The sequence below is a fragment of the Chrysemys picta genome, chromosome 1 (assembly GCF_011386835.1).
Source record: "Chrysemys picta bellii isolate R12L10 chromosome 1, ASM1138683v2, whole genome shotgun sequence".
In the NCBI taxonomy this organism is placed as follows: Eukaryota; Metazoa; Chordata; order Testudines; family Emydidae; genus Chrysemys; species Chrysemys picta.
This window is the reverse complement of record NC_088791.1, coordinates 146,171,134-146,197,668: the sequence shown is the minus strand read 5'-3', so window position 1 is coordinate 146,197,668 and position 26,535 is coordinate 146,171,134. Positions and strand designations below refer to the sequence as shown.

Sequence of the window (26,535 nt, the reverse complement as noted above, 5' to 3'; positions counted from 1 at the left end):
ATGGGGAAAAAACTAGTATTTGATCATGTAATTAAAGAGTGTATCATAATTCATACACACAAAGGAGCCAAATTATGGTGGCACCGGCAACTTTAACTGTGGCATTTCCTAACTTTTGAGTGATTCACTTTGCAACCTTAAAGGGATTTAAATGTATTTTTTGTAAGTAATTTCCTAGGTTTTTTAAAAAAGCAAACTGAAACCCCCCCCCACCCCCCAAAATTCCATCATGTTGAACCATATTGATTCTCACATGGGTCATCTTCAGGTTTCAAAATTTTAAATCCACAGCACAGCCCTCTACCACTTGAACTAAAAGAGTAACTGGTAGCAGTAGTAGGTTGGCATTCTCTGTGTGGGCCAGCTACTAGGGGGAGGGGGATGAGGCATACATTTTGGGTTACACAGATATTTGCTGACAGCAAAGGAATGATGAGGCCCAGGAATCCTGGGTTCCATTCCAGGGTCTGAGGAGAGTGTTCCCTAGTGGTTAGAGACTTCTGTCCCTGTTCCCTGAAAACTAGGCCCCTTCTGCCCACCAATGCCTCCAATCTGTCCTAGGACCAGCCCCAGTTATCCATCCCCCAGGAGCCGGCAAACAGGGCTGCTAACAGGGGAGTTTGAGTGGGAGTTCCATTGGAGGAGAAGGTATCTGTATTTGCGTCTGTCTTTGTAGTGCTTGTATGTGTAGAGGCCTGTAGGGGCAGCGTGCTGGGAGGGCAGCTGAGCCCTGATTAGGGGGCGGAGCTTGGTTGAGGAGAGGACCTATAAAGCGGCCACCCAGCCAGGCAGTGGCACAGAAGCCAGCAAACAGGGCTGCTAACAGGGGAGTTTGAGTGGGAGTTTACAGGGGGAGGTGGAAGGGGAGGCAGGAGGGCGTGGTGCCCCGTCTGCTGTGTTACCCCAGGTGCGGAGAGCACAGGTGAGCAGGCGGGCACAGACAACAGTAGCCATGAGCAGGGGACACAATGCAGATGATTGCATGTGGCAGCTGCGGTACGTACATGGTCCTAGCGGGGGAGCCTGAACAGAGTATGTCTGTATGAAGTGCCACCTAATAGAGCTGCTGGAAGAAAGGATCCGAGGTTTGGAGATGCAGATAGATACCCTGGTAGAGTTTAGAAGGGGGTTCGAGCAGCTGATGGAGCAAAGGCAAGGAGTGGCTGAAGGGGAATGCTCAGGGGTACAGGTGAAAGCAGGGGCAAAGGCCTGTGAGAGGGGAATGCCGGGGGGAGAACAAGGGCAGTGGAAGCATGTGACCATGAGAAGCAGGCCAAGGAAAAGGAGGGCCAGTGAAGGAGAAATAGAGCTCAGGAACAGGTTTGGGTGTTTGGAAAACGAGGAAGGGGTGCAGCAGGTGGTAACTGAAGGTGGGAGGGTGAGGAAGAAGAGAAGAGCAGCTAGTCCCATAGAAAGAGGGGAGGAGTTGATGGAGACAGCACCAAATCTGGGCCCCAGGAGGATACAGGATGGCATAAGGGAGATTATAAGGGAAAATAGGAATGGACAGGGGTTGCAACTAGAGGGAACAGGGCATAGATTAGTAGATCACACTGTCACCAGGCAAAGGCAGGTTTACGTGATTGGGGACTCCTTACTGAGGAGGTTAGACAGGCCTGTGACCAGGGCGGACCCAGAGAACAGAAGGGTGTGCTGTCTACCGGGCGCTAAGATACGGGATGTGGACCTGCGGTTGAAAAGGATCCTGAAAGGAGCAGGTAAGAACCCCTTGATCATCCTTCACGTAGGAACGAATGACACGGCTAGGTTCTCACTGGAGAGAATCAAGGGAGATTATGCCAGGCTGGGGAAGACACTTAAGGAAATCGAGGCTCAGATCATCTTCAGTGGGATTCTGCCTGTTCCTAGAGAAGGGCAGCAAAGGGGTGACAGGATTGTGATGATAAATAGTTGGCTAAGAGAGTGGTGCTATAAAGAGGGCTTTGGGATGTATGGTCACTGGGAGGCTTTCGGGGACAGAAAACTGTTCTCACGGGACGGACTTCACCTAAGTAGGGAAGGAAATAGACTTCTGGGAGGGAGGCTGGCACATCTCATCAAAAGAGCTTTAAACTAGGAATTTGGGGGAGATGGTTGGGAGATGTACAGTTAATCTCCACACCAGATTATAACATTGAGAGGGAGGACGATGAGATAAGAACGGATATAGCCGGAGGGAAGAGATTGGACATAAGGAGGAGGGGGAGGATGGATACTAGACTAATAGGTCATACTGGCGGTACGGTGTCTGTACCAAATTGGACAACAAATGTGAGAGAGGCCAAACGGCATAAATTAAGATGTTTATACACCAATGCGAGAAGCCTAGGTAACAAAATGGAGGAATTGGAGCTCCTGGTCCGAGAAATGAAATCGGATATCATAGGAATAACCGAAACATGGTGGAACGGTAGTCATGACTGGAGTACAGGTATGGAAGGTATGTGTTGTTTAGGAAGGACCGGAACAAAGTCTAAGGTGGGGGAGTAGCATTGTATGTCAATAATGAGGTAAACTGTAAAGAAATAATAAGTGATGGAATGGATAAGACAGAGTCTGTCTGGGCAATACTCACACTGGGTAAAAGAACTACTAGAGCCTCCCCTGGGATAGTGCTTGGGGTGTGCTATAGACCGCCGGGATCTAGCCTGGATATGGACAGAGAACTCTTTAATGTTTTTAGGGAAGTAAATACTAATAGGAACTGTGTAATCATGGGAGACTTTAACTTCCCGGATATAGATTGGGGAACAAATGCTAGTAACAATAATAGGGCTCAGATTTTCCTAGACGTGATAGCTGATGAATTCCTTCATCAAGTAGTTGCTGAACCGACGAGGGGGGATGCCATTTTAGATTTGGTTTTGGTGAGTAGTGAGGACCTCGTTGAAGAAATGGTTGTAGGGGATAACTTTGGCTCGAGTGATCATGAGCTAATTCTGTTTAAACTAAACGGAAGGATTAACAGAATTAAATCAGAGACTAAGGTTTACGATTTCAAAAGGGCTAACTTTAATAAATTAAGGCGACCAGTTAGGGAAGTGGATTAAACAAACATATTTATGGATCTAAAGGTGGACGGCGCCTGGGATTATTTCAAGTTGAAGTTGCAGGAGCTGTCGGAGGCCTGTATCCCGAGAAAGGGAAAACGGTTCGTGGGCATGAGATTTAGATCGAGCTGGATGAGCGAGCATCTCAGAGGGGTGATTAAGAAAAAACAGAAAGCGTACAAGGAGTGGAAGATGGGAGAGATCAGCAAAGAAACCTACCTTATTGAGATCAGAGCATGTAGAGATGGAGTGAGAAAGGCCAAAAGCCGTGTAGAGTTGGACCTTGCGAGGGGAATTAAAACCAATAGTAAGAGGTTTTATAGCCATATAAATAGGAAGAAAACAAAGAAAGAAGAAGTGGGACCACTTAAGACTGTAGATGGAGTGGAGATTAAGGATAATCTAGGCATGGCAGAATGTCTAAACGAATATTTTGCATCAGTCTTTAATGAGGCTAATGAAGGGCTTAGGAATAGTGGCAGCATGACGGATGGGAATAAAGGAGGGGGGGTTGACATTACCGTATCCGAGGTAGAAGCCAAACTCAAACAGCTTAATGGGACTAAATCGGGTGGACCGGATGATCTTCATCCGAGAATATTAAAGGAACTGGCGCGAAAAATTGCAAGCCCGTTAGCGATAATTTTTAATGAATCAGTAGACTCGGGGGTGGTACTCTTTGACTGGAGAATAGCTAATGTGGTTCCTATTTTCAAGAAGGGGAAAAAAAGTGACCCGGGTAACTACAGGCCTGTTAGTTTAACATCTGTAATATGCAAGGTCTTGGAAAAAATTTTGAAGGAGAGAGTAGTTAAGGACCTTGAGGTCAATGGCAATTGGGACAAATTCCAATATGGTTTTACGAAACGAAGATCGTGCCAAACCAACCTGATCTCCTTCTTTGAGAAAGTAACAGATTTTTTAGATAAAGGAAATGCGGTGGATCTAATATACCTCGATTTCAGCAAAGCGTTTGATACGGTACCGCATGAGGAATTATTGGTTACATTGGAAAAGATGGGGATCGATATGAAAATCCAGAGGTGGATAAAGAACTGGTTAAAGGGGAGACTGCAGCGGGTCATACTGAAAGGTGAACTGTCAGGTTGGAGGGAGGTTACCAGTGGAGTTCCTCAAGGTTCGGTTTTGGGTCCGATTTTATTTAATCTATTTATTACTGACCTCGGAACCAAATGTAGGAGTGTGCTGATAAAGTTTGCGGATGACACAAAGTTGGGAGGTATTGCCAATTCGGAGAAGGATCGGGATATCCTGCAGGGAGATTTGGATGACCTTGTAAACTGGAGTAATAGTAATAGGATGAAATTTAATAGTGAGAAGTGTAAGGTTATGCATTTAGGAATGACTAACAAGAATTTTAGTTATAACCTGGGGACACATCGGTTGGAAGTAACGGAAGAGGAGAAGGACCTCAGAGTCCTGGTTGATCGCAGGATGACTATGAGTTGGCAATGTGATGTGGCCGTGAAAAAAGCTAATGCGGTCTTGGGATGCATTAGGCGAGGTATTTCTAGTAGGGATAGGGAGGCGCTGGTTCCGTTATACAAGGCACTGGTGAGACCTCATTTGGAGTACTGTGTGCAGTTCTGGTCTCCCATGTTTAAAAAGGATGAATTCAAACTGGAACAGGTACAGAGAAGGGCCACTAGGATGATCTGAGGAATGGAAAACCTGTCGTATGAAAGGAGACTCAAGGAGCTCGGTTTGTTTACCTTAACCAAAAGAAGGCTGAGGGGGGATATGATTGCTCTCTTTAAATATATCAGAGGGATAAATACCAGAGAGGGAGAGGAATTATTTCAGCTCAGTACTAACGTGGACACGAGAACAAATGGATATAAACTGGCCGTCGGGAAGTTTAGGCTTGAAATTAGACGAAGGTTTCTAACCATCAGAGGGGTGAAGTTCTGGAACAGCCTTCCGAGGGAAACAGTGGGGGCGAAAGACCTCTCTGGCTTTAAGATTAAGCTTGATAAGTTTATGGAGGGGATGGTTTGATGGGATAACGTGATTTTAGTCAATAGGTCAATAATGTGCCATCGCTGGTAATTAGTAACAATGGTCAATGATGGGATATTAAAAGTTACTACAGAGAACTCTTTCCGGAGGGTCTGGCTGGAAAATCTTGCCCGCATGCTCGGGGTTCAGCTGATCGCCATATTTGGGGTTGGGAAGGAATTTTCCTCCAAGGTAGATTGGCAGAGGCCCTGGAGGTTTTTCGCCTTCCTCCGCAGCATGGGGCAGGGGTCGCTTGCTGGGCAGGGGTCGCTTGCTGGAGGATTCTCTGCGACTTGAAGTCTTTAAATCATAATTTGGGGACTTCAACAGCTGAGTCAAGGGAGAGAATTATTCCAGGAGTGGGTGGGTCAGCTTTTGTGGCCTGCATCATGCGGGAGGTTAGACTAGATGATCATAATGGTCCCTTCTGACCTTAAAGTCTAAGAGTCTATGAGTCCTCATCGCAGTCCATAGCCCTGCCCCCACCCATCGGTCCTCTGGGTCTTCATCCCAGTCTCCCCTTCATCATCACCCCAGCCCCTCACTTCTCTGCATTACAGCTAGCAAGTGCCTCCTCTTCCCTGCTGAGGAACCAGTGGTGGATCAGTCTCCCAGCTCTCAGTTCCTGTGTCTGCTGCCTCAGCTGCCTCTGGTGGCAAGGAAACACAATTGCAGGGAAAGTCCTTCAGGTCTGGGTTGGAGAATGCTCAGTGAAAACAAAATCCTCAGAAAATTTAGCTGCCAAACTCTGTCTCTACTGAGATGTGCAAACTGAAATTTTCAGTCTCACAACTTGGCCAAATTTAGGTGGATATTCACAGCGAAGAAAAAGGACGTGTACCTTACACCAAAGCAAATTCCAAGTCCCTGGACCAAAGGACAGAGGTACTAGAACTTCTCAACGAAACAGTTATTCATGAGCAAAACAATGTATTTTCCCTAAGCTTGTTCTCAGAAATGACTGAACCGCTTTTGTTGAAATTTAAAACAACAAAAAACAAACAAAAACTCAGCCGAAGACAGACACCCAGTATGGAAATTTCAATCCAAATGATTAAAGACTGACAAAGTTAAAAGCAACTGAAAACAGAGTCTTATGAAGGAAGTGTCAGGCAACCTTAACTATTGGCAGCACTATGTGCACTTCTTATAATGATGCCTCTGGGAGGAAATAGATGTGTGGCCAACAGCTAGACCTGCAGATGTGCTCTATACAGCAATGCCCAGTGACAAGTGCCCAGTAAAAATAATACGACAGGCGTAGCATACACAGTATCAGCAAGTGGGCTGTGGTTCACAATATATAACACATAGTACATATCACAGGCCAAATTCAGCCAGTAGTTATACCCTACAACCTCACAGACTTCAATGGCATTTCATAGAATAGAAAATGTTTCTCTTTATGCTTCAATTTCTGAAAGGATGAACATTCCACCTTATGCAGTGGTCTTGTCAGTACTTTGGTTGGAGACCACCAAAAAAAAAATCCCTACCCTGCTGCAGGAAGCAGTGTGGGTGACTGAAATTTGTTTGGCAAATGGCCTATACAAAATGATATAGTTGCATCTGAGACCATTTCAGATCTTGACAGCCACCCTCATCGTTATACTTTAAGGCATTCTCAATAGATAGATTAGGGATAAGCGCCCTTCTCATTCCTGGAGGTCTCTCCATCATGGCAGAGATGAGGCACACTGGTTGGTCACTGTGGAGAAGCTGGAGCTGTAATTCTTCGGCAGACAGAGGACTGTAGAGCTGTCAATCCAAGACCAGCACTAAATTAAATTGAAATGGATAAAAGCGAAAATGCTGACAAAGGGAATGCTCAGGGACCTCATATCTACTCTATGCTTCACATGTTATTCCTCTCTTCTCAGGTTCCTATAACCTTTTTCTGAAATGCCCATGATATGTTTGTCAGACTTTGAAGCTTATGCTAAGAAGCATCTGTCCAAGACCACTTGGGACTTCTTTGCAGCTGGAGCTGATGAGTGTTGCACCCGAGATGAGAACCTCCTGGCATATAAAAGGTACAGAGAGCTCTTATTTTGTGGGCCAAAATCTTTTAGGCTATTTTGGGATGCAAGTTCTTGATGTTCTCAAGTGTCTAATACTCTCAACACCTATCCCCTATATCAGTGTTTCCCAAACTTGAGACACCGCTTGTTCAGGAAAAGCCCCTGGTGGGCCGGGCCGGTTTGTTTACTTGCCGCGTCCGCACGTCCGGCCAATTGCGGCTCCCACTGGCCACGGTTCGCTGCTCCAATGGGGGCTGCTGGAAGCGGCAGCCAGTACATCCCTATCATTCCAGTATAGGTGGTGGAATTGTGGAGAGGGATAGCTCAGTGGTTTGTGTATTGGCCTGCTAAACTCAGGGTTGTGAATTCAATCCTTAAGGGGACCACTTAGGGATCTGGGGCAAAATCAGTACTTGGTCCTGCTAATGAAGGCAGGGGGCTGGACTCAATGACCTTTCAGGGTTGGTGATAGGATAGCTCCAATTATTATTTACTAAGGGTTCGGGGGGTACAGCAGCACCCCCTGGCCTGAAGTGTTTCCATTATATATAGGGTTTACAGTTTGGTTCAATGGCTCACTATAAAAATTGTTCTAGGACCCCTGCCTTCCAGCAAGATGGCCAACCACCTCCTTTGGTCAGAATCTCCCCAAAAGTCTGAAGTGCTCGGTTCCTTTGTCGTCTTAGGTGAAAGATTACCTGGGGTTCTTTGCCGCACTTTTTATATCTTTTTTACCTTTGAAAGGGATTCAGCTGAAGGTTACCTCTCAAAATAAAGTTCATTAAAGCTGTGAGGAAGGAGCCAGGGAATCTGGTGATAAAGGAAGTTCCATGATGGGGTCTTCCCCTACTAGTGTTCGCTATAATGCGAATTGATCTGTTCCTGCCCCCTCCAATGCAAATGAATGGCCACTAGTCATGTGATAGCCAATTGATTCTGACAACACCTCACTGGAGGGCTTGGCTTGTCCTTTGTCTGGGAGAAACCTGTTTACTCACTCCACAGATTTGTCTGGTAAACACATTTCAGTTTCACATTTCCTCCACATTTGTATGGTCCCTTGGGCTGTTTATTGTACATACACCTCACAAGAATATTAATGATCAGTGTGTTGTTATGAGTTTTCTACTGATATCTTATATGACACATATCAGCTATAGTTTATGACCTTAATGAATTGGTGCACCGAACTGGTGACACCAGCTGAAACTGTCTACCAGATATCAGGGTGCCTCTTGCCCTCTGGCATTGGGATGCTCTTAGGTTACAGTGGTACAGTGATGGCGGATGGTTCAAGAGCAGATGGTATGGGGTTTATGGGTAGGCAGCAATGGCTGTAAAGAGAGTCATATTGGGGAGTGAAATCAACGATGGGGTGGAGTTCTCAACAGGCCATGGCCCCTGGCTTTTCCTGGTTGGGTCAGACTACTGTGTGATAACATGTATCAGGGAAGATCGCAAGCATTAAAACCACGGAACTGTTACCTTATTGACTGGCATTTATTCTTTGTCTTCTTGCAGAATCCGCTTCCGGCCACGCATATTGCGAGATATGTCTGTGATGGACACTAGGACTACGCTTCTAGGTACTGAAATCAGCTTCCCTGTAGGGATTGCCCCCACCGGGTTCCACCGGCTGGCTTGGCCTGATGGAGAGAAGAGCACAGCAAGAGGTACCCTGTTATTTCCTGTAAAACAAAAGAGGACACATTAAAAACCTGTTGGAAACCTTGAGCAACTCTGATGGCATTTTAAAGTGTGGCTGACCCCCTGAAAAACCAATCCATAAACATGGCACTTCAGTATCATTCTTTACAGCCAGATTCTTTTCCTGACCTCCTACTGACCACCACCCTTGTGATGTTCTGGAGGCACAAAGCAGCTGGAAAATCACAAAAGCTGCAGCACTGTAGTTATCCCTAGCTAGCAGAACAGCCTCTTGGGGGCTGCTGTAACTTAGAGAAGACCTGAAGCTATTCCTCCTTGTGCCAGGGACCAAACTGGCCCCCTATTGGCCCCAGGATCTGAGGTGGGGTGACATACAGCATTCAGCCTGTACAGTCCATACACACTTTATAAAATATGGATGAAAGATCTTGTATTGGGGGTTGTTAGCTGGCATTACCATTGTACCCAGGTAGAATTGGTGAGGAAGCTTCAACACCTCATACTGAGGCTTTTTAAAATATCTCCTGCAGCTGCTGAAGCCATGAACACCTGTTACATCACCAGCACATTCTCCACCTGCACTGTGGAGGAGATTGCTGCAGTCGCACCCAATGGCTTCCGATGGTTCCAGCTGTACATTCATTGCAACCGGGCACTCTCAGAGGGGCTGGTCCGACGTGTAGAGGCTGCAGGTTTTCAAGGCCTGGTGCTCACTGCCGATCTTCCCTACACTGGGAAGAGACGAGACGACATCCGCAACAACTTCCAGCTCCCACCACACATGACAGTGAAGCACTTTGAAGGAGTGTTTGAGGTTTGGGAAATGATTTGTGTGTGTGTGTGAGAAAGAGAGAGAGAGAGCAGATGGGAGCCTCACTGGCCAGAGACAACCCCTACCTGCCAATAGTGAGGGAGAAGGCAGAGTGAGGGCAGCTGGCTTAAGCAGTGTTACTGAGCATGCTCAGTCAGTGTGAGCATGCTCAGTACAAGCCAAGCAGCATATCAGGGTGGGGGAGCACGTGACCACACGTCTCCCTCCCCCCCCACACACACACATCGCCTCTGCCACTGGACTACAAAAGTAGTTCCTAGCCTTTGTGGATACATGTTATCATTTGCCAAACTCAGGCCTGGTCTACACTTAAAAGAGTTACTGTTATAACTACTTCAGTGAGGGGATGTGATGTTGTTACTAGTGTGGATGCAGTTATACCAGCATAACGGTGACTCATACCAGTATAGTTATTTCCCTTTCCATATGGGAATAGCTATATTGGTAGATGCACCTTTATACCAATATAACTGCACCCATGCTGGTGGCAGTGGTGTGTGTGGGGGGTGTGTGTGGGGGGGGAGGGTGTTATACTGCTTTAACTGTACCAGTATAGTTAAAGTGGTACAATTTTTGTGTATAGACAAGCTCTAAGATCTCAGCTGTACCAGCCAGTGCTCACCACCTTTCATTCATCTGTGCCTGCTCTAAATTCTGATGAAGCTTGGGTTGCTCTAAAGCCCGGCCTCACTCTCAGAGCGCCACTGACAGTTACAGCCGTCACAACTGAATGGGGGGTGAGCTCATCCGTGTAATGCCCCTGAAGTCACTTTGTTCGACAGCTCAAGTGCCTTTGCAGGAAAGAATTGACAACTGATAGGCATATAGTCCCCTGGTCAGACATTTTCCTTTCAAATCGTTGGATGAAAATCTGTTTTGATTTGACCAAATGTTTAAAATCGTACTCTGTACATGCACAAGAATATTTTAATAGTGCTCCCCCTCTTTTCTATTGGCAGATCTGCATGTGCAGATCTAACAAAATTGTGTGTGTGGAGATTTTACTAAAACATTTTGAAACACCGGGCCAGGTTATCGGCTGCTGTAAATCTGTGCCAGTCCATTTGCTTTAATTGAGCTACATTGATTTACAACAGATGAGAATTGGTCTCGCTTTTCTAATTCAGGGTGCTCGTGTATATTGACTGAGGCATGGCTTCAAAGCATAGACACCGACTTACCAAGTTGCCAGGAGGTGCTCGACTCCTGCTCTGCCACAGGCCCCGCCCCCACTCCACCCCTTTTCTCAGGCTCACACCCCTGCCCCACCTCTTCCCGCCTCTTCTAGCTGATCTGCGGCAGGTGGGAGGCGCTGGGAGGGAGGGGGAGGAGCTGCTCGGCAGGGCCGCTGGCAGGTGGGAGGCGCTGGGAGGGAGGAGGAGGCACTGACCCACGGGGCTATCAGTAGGTGCTGAGCACCTGTGGGGATGTATCATCCCTACACCAACCTAATGGAAAGTTCCATGAGGAGGTAAGGGTCACGATGGGACACTTGCAAGGTAATAAATCATGGCCTTATGTAAGGCCCCCCTGGTGGTCTAGGATTATATAAGATGATCATGGCCTTATGTAAGACCCCCTGGTGGTCTAGGATTATATAAGATGAGGTAAACAAATCATGGCCTTATGTAAGGAACGGTTGAACCAATCGGTGCGGGGCTATACATGTGATAAACACATGATTCTCCTTCTTGTCCAATCCGTAGATGTGTTATTATAGCCTAATTGTGTTATGTAACGTAGAGAAAAACTATAAAAGAAAGCTTGCAATAAACAGAATGGGATTCAGCTTGCAACCACATTGGTCGTGTGCTTTATCCGCTCCGCATGGAACCCCACAAATGGTTACCCCGACGTGATTCGGCTTGGACATCAAGGCAGCCAGGACTTTGCCCAGAGTGAGCTAGCAGAGATCATACTAGACACAGCCGCCAGTGGAGCAGGGATCAATGTTCTCAGACAGTAGACCCAACAGATGTTGTCTCAAAAGCTGAGCAAAGAGAAAGCAGATCCAACCAGAAAAAGGATCTGACAGGTCAGACTCTATGTCATCTCTCATGAAGAAACTGGAACAATTGAATTTAGATATTGAAAAGGCTCTCAGTGCTGGCTCTTCTCCTTCCAGCACTCCTTCTACCAAAAAGCGCAAACAGCCGTGCCCTGTTAAGGTGGAAACAGGCCTTCTTCACAAAGATCATCAAAGAAAGGGAATCTGTGGGAATAAGAGGGCAGGCTACCAAGATTTAGATGGTTTGCCAAGCTCAGTGTCAACTGGAGCACGACCAAAAACTAAAGCGTTCGGTGAGAAAAGGCGGAGGTGGCAGCCGCGGCAGGAGGTACCGGAGGATACCGGCTCCTGGTCGTCCGAGAGAGACGTTCGTGAGCTCACAGGTGAGCGGCTGCATTTAATAAAATGGGCTCTGATTTGTCTGCAGAGGAGGAGATGGTGCATGATTTTTTATTACGCATCGCTAAAAAGCGGGGAGAGAAGCTTCCCTCTGACATGTTGTCCCGTTTGTTGAAATGGGGGCAGAGACGTGGGTTTTTTGTTACTCCTGATACTGTCTTTGATAAGGCAGTCTGGGAAAGTCTAGGCTCTGACCTCTGGGAGTCGGTCTCTCACGGCAACAAGAAGGCCGTGTCATTGAGCCAAATATGGTGCAAATCTAAGAAACTGATAGACGCTTGCGGCAGAAGCCGAGGTCCAGTCGGCCATTAATAACCTCTTTCGGCCAAAAGAGGAGCCGCCTTATGTGTTGCTGGTGGGAGCCCGTGAGTTCTTTGGGGGTGAGGACACTATCATACCACTCATCCCCAGTGCACCCGAAGCTGATCCGAGTATCGTCCCGTTACCGGACGACCCCGCGGATAAAATGGAGGTCTCGAGCCCAGAAGGGGATAAGTTACAAAAATTTCGGGCGGAAATGTACAAACAGGGCCTTCAGCTACAGGACATGCTAAATCAGTTGTCCCATTTGGCCGGTGAGAGCGATCCCCCGCAGTCCCACACATTGCGAGCCCTGAACCAGCCCGGCTTTCCTGTCACCAATGATGTTTGTACCCCAAAGTTCCGGGCGGAGTTCCCGGGGCAGGGTGAGCAGTTGCGAAATAGGTTGGAAAAAATGGCGGAGCAAGGCTTATCTGAAAGATAAGATATGTTTGAAAGAACATATAGGAAAAAACCACCGGATAAGATCCCTCCAGCAGATGATATTGCTACCCGAACACCATGCCGCCACGCAGAAGCCGAACAACGGCCCCGCAACACCGGACCTGCACTTGTTGTTTGTCACAGCCTAAACACCTAATAATGCTGTACTTCTGTTTGTTCTGACTCCTTATTATAGGAGCAGGGGTCTTTGTATGTCCAAACTCTGTACCTTTTGTTAACCCACAACAAAATGTTTGGGTCACCTGGGCAAACCAGACTGGCCAAGAAGCCCTTTTTGCTTGTCCATGGCCACCCCATCGGATCCCTTTAGAACATGTCTTATTGGCTATCCTTATTTACACCCCAATGGTTTTCGTGGGCATTTATGTAATATTACGTTTCTTAAAAAGTTCCTTATTTAAGAAAAAGGGGGAGGTGTGGGGATGTATCATCCCTACACCAACCTAATGGAAAGTTCCATGAGGAGGTAAGGGTCACGATGGGACACTTGCAAGGTAATAAATCATGGCCTTATGTAAGGCCCCCCTGGTGGTCTAGGATTATATAAGATGATCATGGCCTTATGTAAGACCCCCTGGTGGTCTAGGATTATATAAGATGAGGTAAACAAATCATGGCCTTATGTAAGGAACGGTTGAACCAATCGGTGTGGGGCTATACATGTGATAAACACATGATTCTCCTTCTTGTCCAATCCGTAGATGTGTTATTATAGCCTAATTGTGTTATGTAACGTAGAGAAAAACTATAAAAGAAAGCTTGCAATAAACAGAATTCGGATTCAGCTTGCAACCACATTGGTCGTGTACTTTATCCGCTCCGCATGGAACCCCACAAGCACCCACTATTTTTTTTCATGTGTGCTCCAGTGCTGAAGCACCTTCAGAGTCGGCGCCTATGCTTCTGAGTAACTTGGCTTAATTCCATTCACTTTTTCAGACTCTGCAAGAGCAAGCAGTCATGGGATAAGAGGGAAGGTCCTCTCATGGACTGGTAACTGGTTAAAAGATAGGAAACAAAGGGTAGGAATAAATGGTCAGTTTTCAGAATGGAGAAAAGGAAAATAGTGGCGTCCCCCAGGAGTCTGTACTGGGACCAGTCCTATTCAACATATTCATAAATGATCTGGAAAAAGGGGTAAACAGTGAGGTGGCAAAATGTGCAGATGATACAAAACTACTCAAGATAGTTAAGTCCCAGGCAAAGAAGTACAAAAGGATCTCTCAAAACTGGTTGATTGGGCAACAGAATGGCAGATGAAATTCAGTGTTGATAAATACAAAGTAATGCACATCGGAAAACATAATCCCAACTATACGTATAAAATGATGGGGTCTAAATTAGCTGTTACCACTCAAGAAAGAAATCTTGGAGTCATTGTGGATAGTTTTCTGAAAACATCCACTCAATGTGCAGCAGCAGTCAAAAAAGCTAACAGAATGTTGGGAATCATTAAGAAAGGGATAGCTAATAAGACAGAAAATATCATATTGCCTCTATATAAATCCATGGTACGCCCACATCTTGACTACTGTGTGCAGATGTGGTTGCCCCATCTCAAAGAAGATATATTGGAACTGGAAAAGGTTCAGAAAAGGGCAACAAAAATGATTAGTGGTATGGAGCATCTGCCATATGAGGAGAGATTAACAAGACTGGGACTTTTCAGCTTGGAAAAAAGATGACTAAGGGGGATATGATAGCGATCTATAAAATCATGACTAGTGTGGAGAAAGTAAATAAGGAAGTGTTATTTACTCCTTCTCATAACACAAGAACTAGGGGTCACCAAATGAAATGAATAGGCAGCAGATTTAAAACAAACAAAAGGATGTATTTTTTCACACAACACACAGTCAACCTGTGGAACTCCTTGCCAGAGGATGTGGGGAAGGCCAAGACTATATCCTGGTTAAAAAAAGACCTAGATAAGTTCATGGAGGATAGGTCCATCAATGGCTATTAGCCAGGATGGGCAGGGATGGTGTCCCTAGCCTCTATTTGCAAGAAGCTGGGAATGGGCAACAGGGGATGGATCACTTGATGATTACCTGTTCTGTTCATTCCCTCTGGTGCACCTGGTATAGGCCACTGTCAGAAGACAGGATACTGGGCTAGATGGACCTTTGGTCTGATGCAGTATAGCTGTTCTTATGTTAAGCCAGGGATTCAAAAGAGTGCCTCATTCAAAGCACAATATGAGCACTGAGTGAGGCACGATTCTGCAGGAGTCCTTGCCTCCTTCAGTGTGCATCTTGAATGGACAGAGCAATCTATGGTGGGCTAGCCACATCCAATTTCTTTCTCCTCCCCCCCCCCCCCCGCATTGTTGCCTTTTAAATAAACTAGTAATTCCATCAAGAAAATGTCACTAAAAGCACTCATAAATCAGGAAATGCCAAAGTGACGGTTGCATATGTAAATGTATTGTGATACCAACTTCATTTACGGGCTACTCTTTCTGTGGGTCTGGGTGGCACACACTGAATGAGACAAGGTACAAAACGAGTGAGAAATGTTCTGTGGATCTGGGCCTGATTTGGGGCCCAATTGTTTCTTCACAGCGTAATTCCTGAGTATGCATTATAGTCCATGCACTTACTCTCTGTCTAAACCAGTGTAACTGAAAGTACCTTTAAGGTTAATGGAAGGATGGATGATATGTAGCAAATAGGCAGGTTGCATAAATCAGAGCTGTATGGCTATAGGTAGCCTTCCCTTCTGTATCTGCTGCTTTCTCATCTTGTTTTGAAATACAGTGAATGGAAAGGAGACCTGCTTTGGCCTCCATCACACCAGACAGTTTATGCTGCTATCTAAAGAAGCCTAATGGGCTTGTTTGCAGAAAAAAAATCATTTTGACAACTGCTGTATCAAGGGCATATCACCTCCCGTTTCTGCTCTGCAATGTCCTCGTTTGCATTCCTGCCCTCCAATACCTTGGCTTTGACATCTCAGCCTACATCCCTCGGAGACTCTTCTTTCCATATCCATTCCCCATAATAATTGTTGTCCTCCAGGGACATGCCCTTTACAAAGCCAATTGATGGAACTGTTATGAAGTCTATTAATGTCTTCTGTGGTAGAGAAAGAGTTTGAGGGATATTATATTATATTATATTATATTATATTATATTATATTATATTATATTATCAACATGTAATGAAATTTCCTTCTACTCCATGGCTGCAGGAAGAGAGTTGTTCTGAGTATGGCCTCCTGCCTAACTCCATAGACCCTTCTATAAACTGGAATGACATCTATTGGCTGCAGAGCCTGACTCGCTTGCCTATCATTCTCAAGGGAATTTTGACTAAGGAAGATGCAGATCTGGCAGTGAGACATGGAGTTCAGGGGATTATTGTATCCAACCATGGTGGAAGGCAGCTGGATGGAGGACCTGCCACTGTAAGTGGAAAGCTGCAATCTGTTGTCATAGGCATGCACATGTGTCCCGACATGGGTAATTGTGTGCCGACATTCATATACATAGCTGTGATATACCTGCACATACATTTGCATGCCTGTGTGTACTGTAGCAAAGATGAAGTGAGCACCTAATTCTGCCGAGACACAAACCCATTGAATTTAGTGGGAACTGCCTGCAAATATTTGCAGCATTAGATCTTAACGGAATGGAAATTTATAGTCCCTTAAGCCCCAGAGTAAAGATAATTTATGTGGCAGAAATCTCCCTGCTATCCATCTCTACAAATTAATCACTGGGTGTTTGAATGTTTGCCTGCACCCATGTTTCTTCCCATCTTTTTTCTGTTTCTTTTATCCATGTTATTTTTGCATATTGTCACGTCTGTTTTATTGTGACCTATTCACTTTATTATTTTTACTGACTTTTCTCTCATTTGCTTTATAAAATACAACACAATAATTCCATGGAAACACTACTTTGATGCAATGACAAGGTAGAAAATTTTATGCATGCAGAAGTAAAATATATATATTTTATTATATATATATATATATATTACTTCTGCATGCATAAAATTTTCTACCTTGTCATTGCATATATATATGAGTGATAAGGTTTTCACTACTACCTTAAATCTTCCTCCTCATGCCTGTACCTTCATGATTTTCAAAGTGTGGGGCACACCACCCTGGAGAGACACAACAAGGTTTTCAGGGGGCTGAACATGCTCCGGGGTGGGGTGGGTGGGATGAGGCTGGTCCCAGGATCCCTGCACTCTAGGCTCCCCTGTTCCCATTACCCAGCATGTCCAGTGCTGTGCTGCCGTCCTGCTGCCTTCAGACATTAGGCTGCCCCCACTGCCATGCGCTGCTTGGGAGCTCTCACCAGACAGCATCTGCCTGGCTGAGAACCAACTTAGCCTCTTCCGGGGCAGCCTGAACACCCCTAGCTTTGAGGCTGTTTGCTGCAGAGAGTGAATGCAGGAGGTGGGGGGACTGGTGAGAGGAGGGTTCTGCTAGGGGAACAGGGGTCTGGGTATGGGAAATGGGAACTCTGCTGCGGGGAGACAGGCCAGACAGGGGAAGTTGCCCTGGACAGAGAGCAGGGTCTGGGTAGGAAGAAGAGAGGGAGGTGATAGCACTGCTGGGGGGGCTACTGGGGAGGCAGGGAAATTCTGCTGCCAACCCAAGGCTGGGTGCTCTGCCAGGGAGATGGGGGCTAGGAAGGGGGCTGTCCCAGAACCTGGCTCTGGCTGCCCTTTGAAGGGCCAGGCGATGGATTCCTCTTGTCCTCCAGCCCTGGCCTCCCCAATACACTGTGGGGCTGAGAAGCTATTCCCACGCTAAGGACCCCTCACCCAGAATCAAACCAATGGGATCTATGAACTCCTTCTCCACAGGCCCTTGCTCCTGCCCCTCTGTCCTAGCAACTGAGCCCCCTCCTCAGGGGAGGGGTCCTGGAGCTTGCTGGTCATGTGGGGACTCTTCCGAATTCAGCACCATCTGGGTGCCCTCTGTTACAAGAGAGCACCCACAGGACATGACTCTCCGAAGGGCACACAACCAAAAGAAACAAACATATGAGAACCTCTGTTCTACTATACTTCCAACCACTGCTATGACTCCAGCCATTAGTGCAAGGTCTGTCACGCCTTCTGCTGCCCCAATTAACCAGGAGATATCAAACTTAGAAAACTCCAGACTCAAACTTTGACAAAATTATAAGCAACTGAAAATATTACTCTAGGAAATGTAACTGTAACTATTATAATTACAATATATAAGGAGACCAAAGAAGGGAAACTGAGAGATCAAGAGACCAATGCCTTCTAAAGATAAGGTTGAGACAGTAGCCAAGGTGATTGGGGGGAAAAATGCCTTTGTCATCAATTTTTGCCCAAACTTCTTCAATCCCTTCTTATTGGCCCTCCCTCCTTCAGTCCATCCAGAATTTCTATGGATAGAAATTCCATGCCTGAATAATGAGTGTAGCAGTAGGAATATACTACCAACCATCCAACCAAGATGGTGATGGTGATTGTGAAATGCTCAGGGAGATTAGAGAGGCTACATAAACAGAAAACCCAATAATAATGTCAAGTATCAGAGGGGTAGCCGTGTTAGTCTGGATCTGTAAAAAGCAACAGAGAATCCTGTGGCATCTTTAAGACTAACAGATGTATTGGAGCATAAGCTTTCATCGGTGAATACCCACTTCATCAGACGCATGTAATGGAAATTTCCATTACATGCGTCTGATGAAGTGGGTATTCACCCATGAAAGCTTATGCTCCAATACATCTGTTAGTCTTAAAGGTGCCACAGGACTCTCTGTTCCAATAATAATGGGGGATTTCAACTATCCCCCTGTTAACTGGGTACATGTCACCTCAGAATGGGATGCAGAGATAAAATTTCTAGATTCAGTTAATAACTGCTTCTTGGAACAGCCAGTCCTGGAACCCACAAGGGGAGAGGCAGTTCCTGATTTATTCGTCAGTGGTGCATAGGATCTGATCCAAGATGTGAATATAGCTGAACCACTGGTAACAGCAACCATAATGTAATTAAATTTAACATCTTTGTAGGGAGAAAATACCAAAGAAACCCACCCCAGTAGCATTTAACTTCAAAAAGGAGAACTACAAAAAAAAGAGGAAGTTAGTTAAATGGAAATTAAAAGGAACAGTCACAAGTGTGAAATGCCTTTAAGCTGCATGGATACTTTTTTTAAAACACCAAAATAGAGGCTCACACTATATGTATATCCCACATTAAAAGAAACAGCAAGAGGACCAGAAAATGCCACCATGGCTAAACAACAGAATAAAAGAGGAGACTAGCAAGAATAAGACATCCTTTAAGAATTGGAAGTCAAATCCTTCTGAGGAAAATAGAAAGGAACATAAACTCTGGTAAGTCAAGTGTAAAAATACAACTAGGCAGGCCAAAAAAGAGCACTTTGCAAAACACACAAAAACTAACAGCAACAACATTTTAAGTACACCAGAAGCAGGAAGCCTGTCAAACAATCAGTGGAGCCACTGGACAATGGAGGTGCTAAAGGAGCACTCAAGATAGACAAGGCTGTTGCAGAGAAGCTAATCGAATTCTTTGCATCAAACTTCACTGCAGAGCAGAGGATACGGGGGAGATTCTCATATCCAAACCATTATTTTTTGGTAACAAATCTGAGGAACTGTCCCTGACTGAGATGTTAATAGAAGAGATTTTGGAGCAATATTGATAAATTAAAAAGTAATAAGTCATCAGCACCAGATGGTATTCACCCAAGAGTTCTGAAGGAACTGAAATAAGAAATTGCAGAACTATTAACTCTGGTATGCAACCTAGCACTTAAATCAGCTTCTGTACCAGATGACTGGAGGATATCTAATGTAATGCTGATCTTTTAAAAAATCTCCAGAGGTGATTCTGGCAATTACAGGCCGGTAAGCTTAACTTCGGCACAGGCAGAGTAGTTGAAACTATAGCGAAGAACAGAATTATCAGACAGATAGATAAGCACGATATGTTGGGGAAGAGTCAACACGGCTTTTGTAAAGGGAAATCATGCCTCCTCAATCTATTAGAATTCTTTGAAGGGGTCAACAAGCATGTGGACAAGGCTGATCCGGTAGATATAGAGTAGTTATGCTTTCAGAAAGCCTTTGACATGCTCCCTCACCAAAGACTCCTAAGCAAAGTAAGCAGTCATGGGTCCTCTCATGGATCAGTAACTGGTTAAAAGATAGAAACAATAGGTGGTCAGATTTCACAGTGGAGAGAGGTAAATAAAACCCTAACCTTTTTTTGCTGAAAATTTCCCTTTTTTCTCCCTTAACTTTTTTTTTTACAAATATTTTTATCTTTTCTCATTTATTTTCTATTTTCAAAATAAGAAATTTTCAAAAATGGTTTCTTTTTACATTTTGAATTTTTTGGGGAAGAACCTTCATGCCATGTGACCAAAAATGCAATTTAAAAGTATTTCAGAAATGGAAAACAATTAACAAAAATGTCCCACTATTCACTTTTATTTTTTTTGTGTGTTTGTTTTGTTTTTTAATCAGCACTAACAAATAAATCAAGTAATCACAACATGTTCATGACACTAGAAAATGGGATAAAGTATTTTGCAAGTAGACTGGAGGACTGCTTTTTTTTCCCTACAATTTAGAAACACATATTTGGCATTTTGTATGATGAGGTGCATTGTTAAATTTCAGTTTAAAAGAGCATAAGCAGTTACAGAAGGTCTTACATAATTGTACCCCCTCCCTTCTCTTCTTACATCTTTCTCTAAGAATCAAAGGCTGAGTTCTATGTGGACGAATCTGTTTCTTTTCAGATTGATGCTCTGATTGAAATTGTAGACACAGTGCAAGATAGAGTTGAAGTTTATCTAGACGGTGGAATACGAACAGGAAGTGATGTATTAAAGGCACTGGCACTCGGAGCAAAATGTGTCTTCCTCGGAAGGCCAGCTTTATGGGGTCTGACCTACAAGGTGAATGAGGAAACGTGGGGTTTGTACGTGCACTCATTCTCATGTTCACAAACATTGGGTTACTTACAGAGCTGGTAGGGATATTTTTTCCAGTGAAAAAATTAAACAAAAATGAAATATTTTTAATTTTCATTGTAAAGTTTCTCTGAAAATATTCAGGCTTTTGTTTTTGCAATGGAAACCAAAAACATTTACTCAAAACCAAATATTTTGCACAGAAATACCCGCTTTGACAAAAATGCCATTTTCTGTCAATGGACATTTCTCTGGAAAAATTTTCACCAGCTCTAGTTACTGATAAAGGAAGAAGTTGCAGATAAGTAGTGTTCACCCTGAGTAAAAGACTCCAACTCTCCAGATGGTAGGTTACCTTGCTCTGTGACATAACTTTTCCAACTCTTGTGATTTCATGAGGAGTTTTGTGATTATTGAGAATTTCAGGGTTTTGTTTTTTTAAGTATATTTATAGCCCTCATGGCTATGAAGAGGGTATGAAAATGTAAAATCTAAAGACTCAAAAACCAAAAAAGAAAAGAAAAAAGAACCCAAAATGTATTTATAAAAAAACCCTGACTTTTAAGCCAATCAGATGATTTTGGGGGGCCTTCCTCATGATATATGGATTTTCAGATTTGCCTAAAGGAGATAGGCACCCAACTCCCAATGAAGGGGAATGTGTGTTGGGTGCCTCGCCTCCCTAAAGTGCTTCTGAAGATCTCACTCAATGTAATTTTGCTAGTGTATGAGACAGAAAATGCAAATGACCATCAATGAAAGAGAGATATTGACATCACCAAGTATTGTGAAATGTAAAACTGAAATTAGAGAAAAATAATTTTCTCTAATACCTTTCAGTTACGGTGATATAGAATAGTATAGAAAAAATAGGTGGACAAAATGTTCAAATGGAAATGTGCTTTTCAAGTTGTTGGCACCACTTTTACAGAAGAAAATGTACACTACACTATTTTTAGGATCCATAACTTTTATCTGAAAAACCTATATCTTCCAAAATGTAAAGTGCTCAAGACCTTATTGAGCACTAAGTGCATGCAAAATTTGAAGTTTTGAAACGAAGGCATTAGCAGAAGTTATCTGAAAGCACACTAAAAAAAAAACCCCAAAAAACAAAAACCCCACCTCACACATCCGGAAAATGTCTGAGGTGAAAAACAGCTCCATTTTCTTTCTTCATTCAGATACAGCACAAAAAGTGAAAATATCTAAATTAACTTCTTGTGAACTAAACTATCCATAAGCCTAAGAAGCCATCTGTCTGAGTATCTAAAAAGTGGCACTGCTCTAAGGAGTTGCCCCAACTTTCATAGTAAATGCTCTTTGCTGTGTTGCTCGGTGTCTGCATTCCTCTTACCTTCACTGCTTTCTCTGTTTGAATAGGGCGAAGAAGGGCTTCGAAAAGTTTTGCAGATTTTACATGATGAATTTCGTTTGTCAATGGCCCTGGCAGGTAAGAATTTTTTGCTGTTTGATAGTAATTGATGAGAAGCAGTATTGCCACCTTAGAGTGAGCACAAAGGCACCACATGCAAACAGATGGATCAAATCAAAGTGAGGGGGTTTGTAAAAGGACCGCTCAGTGCAACAAAAATAATTCTATTCACAGGATTTCAGGCTTGTTGCTTTATATGAATGCATCAAAACAGAGTGGGTAGAAAAACTCTCACTGACTAAAATAGGAAGTAAGGCGCGGTACAGCCTGGCTCCATCCCATAGTACTCTGGACAACCCAATTAACCCTATCATGAGGTATAAGCACCTGAAGGATAATAGGGTTATAAGGAATAGTCAGCATGGATTTTTCAAGAACAAATCATGCCAAATCAACTTAATTTCCTTCTTTGACAGGATTACTGGCCTAGTGGATGGGGAAAAACACTAGGCATGATATACCTTGATTTTAGCAAGGCTTTTGACACAATTCTGAATTCTCATAAGCCAACTAGGGAAACATGGTCTATATGAAATTACTATAAGGTGGGTGCACAACTGGTTGAAAGAATGTACACAAACAGTACTTATCAATGGCTTGTTGTCCAACTGGGAGAACACATCTAGTGGAATCTCACAGGGGTCAGTCCTATGTCCAGCACTATTCAATATTTTCATTAATGACCTGGTTAATGGAGAGGAGAATATGCTTATAAAATTTACAGATGACACCAAGCTGGAAGGGTTGCAAGCACTTTGTAGGTTAGGTTTAAAATTCAAAATGACCTTGACAAATTGGACAATTGGTCTGAATTCAACAAGATAAAATCCAACAAAGACAAGTACAAAGTACTTCACTTAGGAAGGAAAAATCAAATGCACAATGACAAAATGAGGAATAATTATGTAGGTGGTCATACTGCTGAAATGGATCTGGGGATTATAGCAGGTCACAAACTGAATGTGAGTGAATGAGTTGTCAATGGGATGCATCTGCAAAAAGGGCTAATATGATTCTGAGGTGTATTAACAGGAGTGTTGAATGTAAGACACAGGAGATAATTGTTCCGCTCTACTCAGCACTGGTGTGGTCCCAGCCGGAGTCCTGTGTCCAATTCTGGGCACCACACTTTAAAAAAGATTGGACAAAGTGGAAAGGGTACAGAGGAGAGCAACAAAAATGATAAAAGGTTTAGAAAACCTGACCAATGAGGAAACAAACTGGGCATATTTAGTCTTGAGACAAGAAGACTAAGGAGGAACTTAATAACAGTCTTCCAATATGTTAATGGCTGTTATAAAGAGGATGGTGATCAATGTTCTCCATATCCACTGAAGGTAGCACAAGATGTGATTGGCTTAATCTGCAGCAAGGGAGATTTAGGTTAGATATTAGGAAAAACTTTCTAACTCTAAGGGTAGTTAAGATCTGGAACAGGCTTCCAAGGAAGTACGTGGTCCCCATCATTGGAAGCTTTTAAAAATAAGTAGGAGAAACACCTGTCAGGGATGGTCTAGCTTTACTTAGCCCTGCAATAGTGCAGAGGACTGGACTGGATGACTACTCAAGGTCCCTTCCAGTCCTCCATTTCTATGATTCTATGACCACTTTACTACAAGGGTATAGTGGTTAGATCAGGGAACTGGGGATCAGGATTAAAGCATTAGAACCATGCTGGTTTCAGTTGTTAGGGTTCATGAAAACCCTCTTTCATTTTTGCTTCCCATGGGTTCACACACTTTGCGTTTTGTGAGAAAGTGGGCTGAAGCTACTTTTTTACCTGGTGTGGGTTGAAACCATGCAAAACCACTGACCAGGGCTAAGCAAAAATTGGAATTTCCATCCATTCAGATATTTCAACATTTCGTTTCATCCTAAATTGGAATGCACTGTAGTTCACTAGTACCGTAGCTCAGGAGGCAGCAGTGTGTATTGCAGTGCTGATGGTGTTGGCTGTTACAATTGCATATAATATGATTTATTTTTATCTTTTTCCTTTAAAAAAAACAAAGAATTTACAACCTAAAAGCAACATTCAAAGTAAATTATGGAGTTTGCAAAGTCAAGCGCTTGAAAGTTAGGAAATGCCAGAATTAAGGATCTCCGTGCCACCTTAATTTGGCCCCCTTGTGCGTATGCATTCTGATAGTCTTTAACTACCTCATCACAGACTGTACTATTTTTTCCACAGGATCCTTGTCTCATTCAGTGCACAGCATGGATGATGCTGAGGGAATGAGACAGCTGCTCAATACTTTTTTTTTATGATCTCTGATCAATGTGTGGCCCTAGACCTTGTTTACTGCACACCGTCCAAACCCTGGACCAGACACACAATTATTTATTTCCTCGTGGGCTTTTCTGTGGCACTCACCATCGTAGTATTAGAATGTTTCAAAAACATTAATTTCCCTGTAAGAGAAGAAAATACCATCACCTCCACTTTACACATGGGAGAAGAGAAACAAAGAGGTTTGCCTAAGACAACACATTGAAACGTTGGCAAGGACTAGAAATCCATGATCATTCCACCAGAGCACACAACCTTACTGTCAAAAAGATTGAGCATCCACTACTTTCATTAACATCAGTTCCAGTCATGAGTGCTCAGGAGTTTGAAAATCATGCCCCAGGATCTCAAGTTAGGCTTGCAGAAAATAAGAGACACACCATTATTGGCCACCTGCAAAAATTTTAGTTTAAGTCATTTGCACAGCATTATATCGGAAGTCTGCCAGCTAGCCAGGGATAAAAATCCAGATCTGGGCAGGAGTCAACTATCTTAACTATGAGACCATTCTTTCCTTGCCTGCATGTGTTTGCCTCTACACCATCCATCCTGTGCACTGAGGGAGGCATTTTTGCCTGTGAAAATAATAGTATGTGATCACATAATTAAATACTGTACCATAATGCATGTGCCCAAGGGGGCCAAATTTAAATTATGCAGTCAGTCTTAATTCTGGCATTTCCTAATTTTTGAGTGTTTGATTTTTGCAAACTTAATATTATTTATAAAGTAGGTTTTTGGTATGCAATTATTATTTATGGTACATTAGTGTCTAGAATCCTCAACATGCTAGGTGCTGTACGTACACTTAGAAAACTGGCGAGTTTACAAGCTAAAACTAGAATTTTATTGTTCCCATTTTATAGATGGAGAACCGAGACAGATTAAGTGGCTTGCTTATGGTCACACAGGAAGTCTGTAGCACAGCCAGGAATATAACCCAGACCTCCCAAGACTTAGCTCAGTGCCTTAACCATAGACCATTCTTTCTCTCAATAGTCATTTTTAACCCTGTATTTTATTTCAGGCTGTCACAGTGTCTCAGGAATCGGCCGAAACCTGGTTCAGGTCTCCAAGCTGTAAATGGCTCATGCAGTGCCCACTAACCAGACAAATGGAAGCAGCACCTGATAACTATCAAAGCCTTGAGTATCCTCAGTAACAGACTCCCAGCTGTGTAACTCTTCCACTGTCCCCCAACAAGCACCCCAGTCCCCCTTAAGCTGTTGAATCCCCCCCCTAAAAACAAGTGACACTATCAGGATGTGTAAGTAACATCACTGCATGTCCTTATCATCACAACCCTCACCCTCCCCACACACACACCCTCTCCCTCCCCAGACCCCTCTACTTTAAGGCTAAGCTTGGACACAGCAGGGTCAGGCCTTATTTCTGTATAGAGCACCATGCATGCCTATGGCTCTGTATAAATACTTGTTTGGTCACCCTGTGGTCTCCTTATTGGCAGATCAGTGCAGTCATATGGGGTCCCTGAATAATGATACTGGCATAAGCTCAGTTTAACAACAGGTATTTATTTTTGGAATAGGATACAGAACATCCTGCTGCTGGTACAAATAGTTTCCATCTCTCCCTGAGGCAGAAAACACACTTCTATTTCCTCTCAGAGTTACTTTTCGAGACAGGGGTCTTTCCATCTTGTCTGGGAGGAGCCACCGCCTTTGGGGGCTGCCTGTGGCTGTGCCATGAACACAGACCCAGCCAGCACAGTGCCTCTGTTAAATAACTAATAATAATGAGCTATCTTTCTACCACTCTTCCCATGTTCTTTTTCTCTATCTCCTGTTCCTCCCTTCCCACAATTGTCTTCTTACCTTCCATCCCACCTCACCCAGAGTATAGCCCTCTGCTATTTTCCCCATTTATCATCCCTCTTCCCCCTTTCTTCTGTCCCCCACTTTGGGATTGTCCGTAAATTACATAATGCATTAATGGATGGGAGGATGGGTCTTTAATTTTGTATGTTTGTTTCAGTGTTACAAGTTGTGGGTGGGTCTTGAAAAATCAATAAAAATGTGTTATGTAATTTAGCGACAGCCCTTTCTCTCACTCCATGTCTTCTGTCTCCCCTT

At 43.9% G+C, this 26,535-nt stretch overlaps 1 protein-coding gene across 2 annotated transcripts in view; it reads left to right on the top strand.

Annotated features, from left to right (window-relative positions):
• Positions 1 to 25,887, top strand: part of HAO2 (hydroxyacid oxidase 2) — a 30,599-nt gene extending 4,712 nt beyond the window's left edge. Inside the window, exons 2-8 of one of the 2 annotated variants that reach the window (XM_024108970.3) lie at positions 6,950 to 7,102; positions 8,612 to 8,763; positions 9,289 to 9,572; positions 16,067 to 16,171; positions 20,544 to 20,702; positions 22,101 to 22,170; positions 25,470 to 25,887. In XM_024108970.3, the coding sequence (XP_023964738.2) occupies positions 6,972 to 7,102; positions 8,612 to 8,763; positions 9,289 to 9,572; positions 16,067 to 16,171; positions 20,544 to 20,702; positions 22,101 to 22,170; positions 25,470 to 25,525 (957 nt within the window). In that variant the 5' untranslated portion in view covers positions 6,950 to 6,971 and the 3' untranslated portion in view covers positions 25,526 to 25,887. Of the gene's footprint in view, positions 1 to 6,949; positions 7,103 to 8,611; positions 8,764 to 9,288; positions 9,573 to 15,955; positions 16,172 to 20,543; positions 20,703 to 22,100; positions 22,171 to 25,469 lie in introns of both variants that reach the window. The other variant, XM_024108953.3, reaches the window with a different exon arrangement.
• Positions 25,888 to 26,535: the final 648 nt, after the last annotated feature.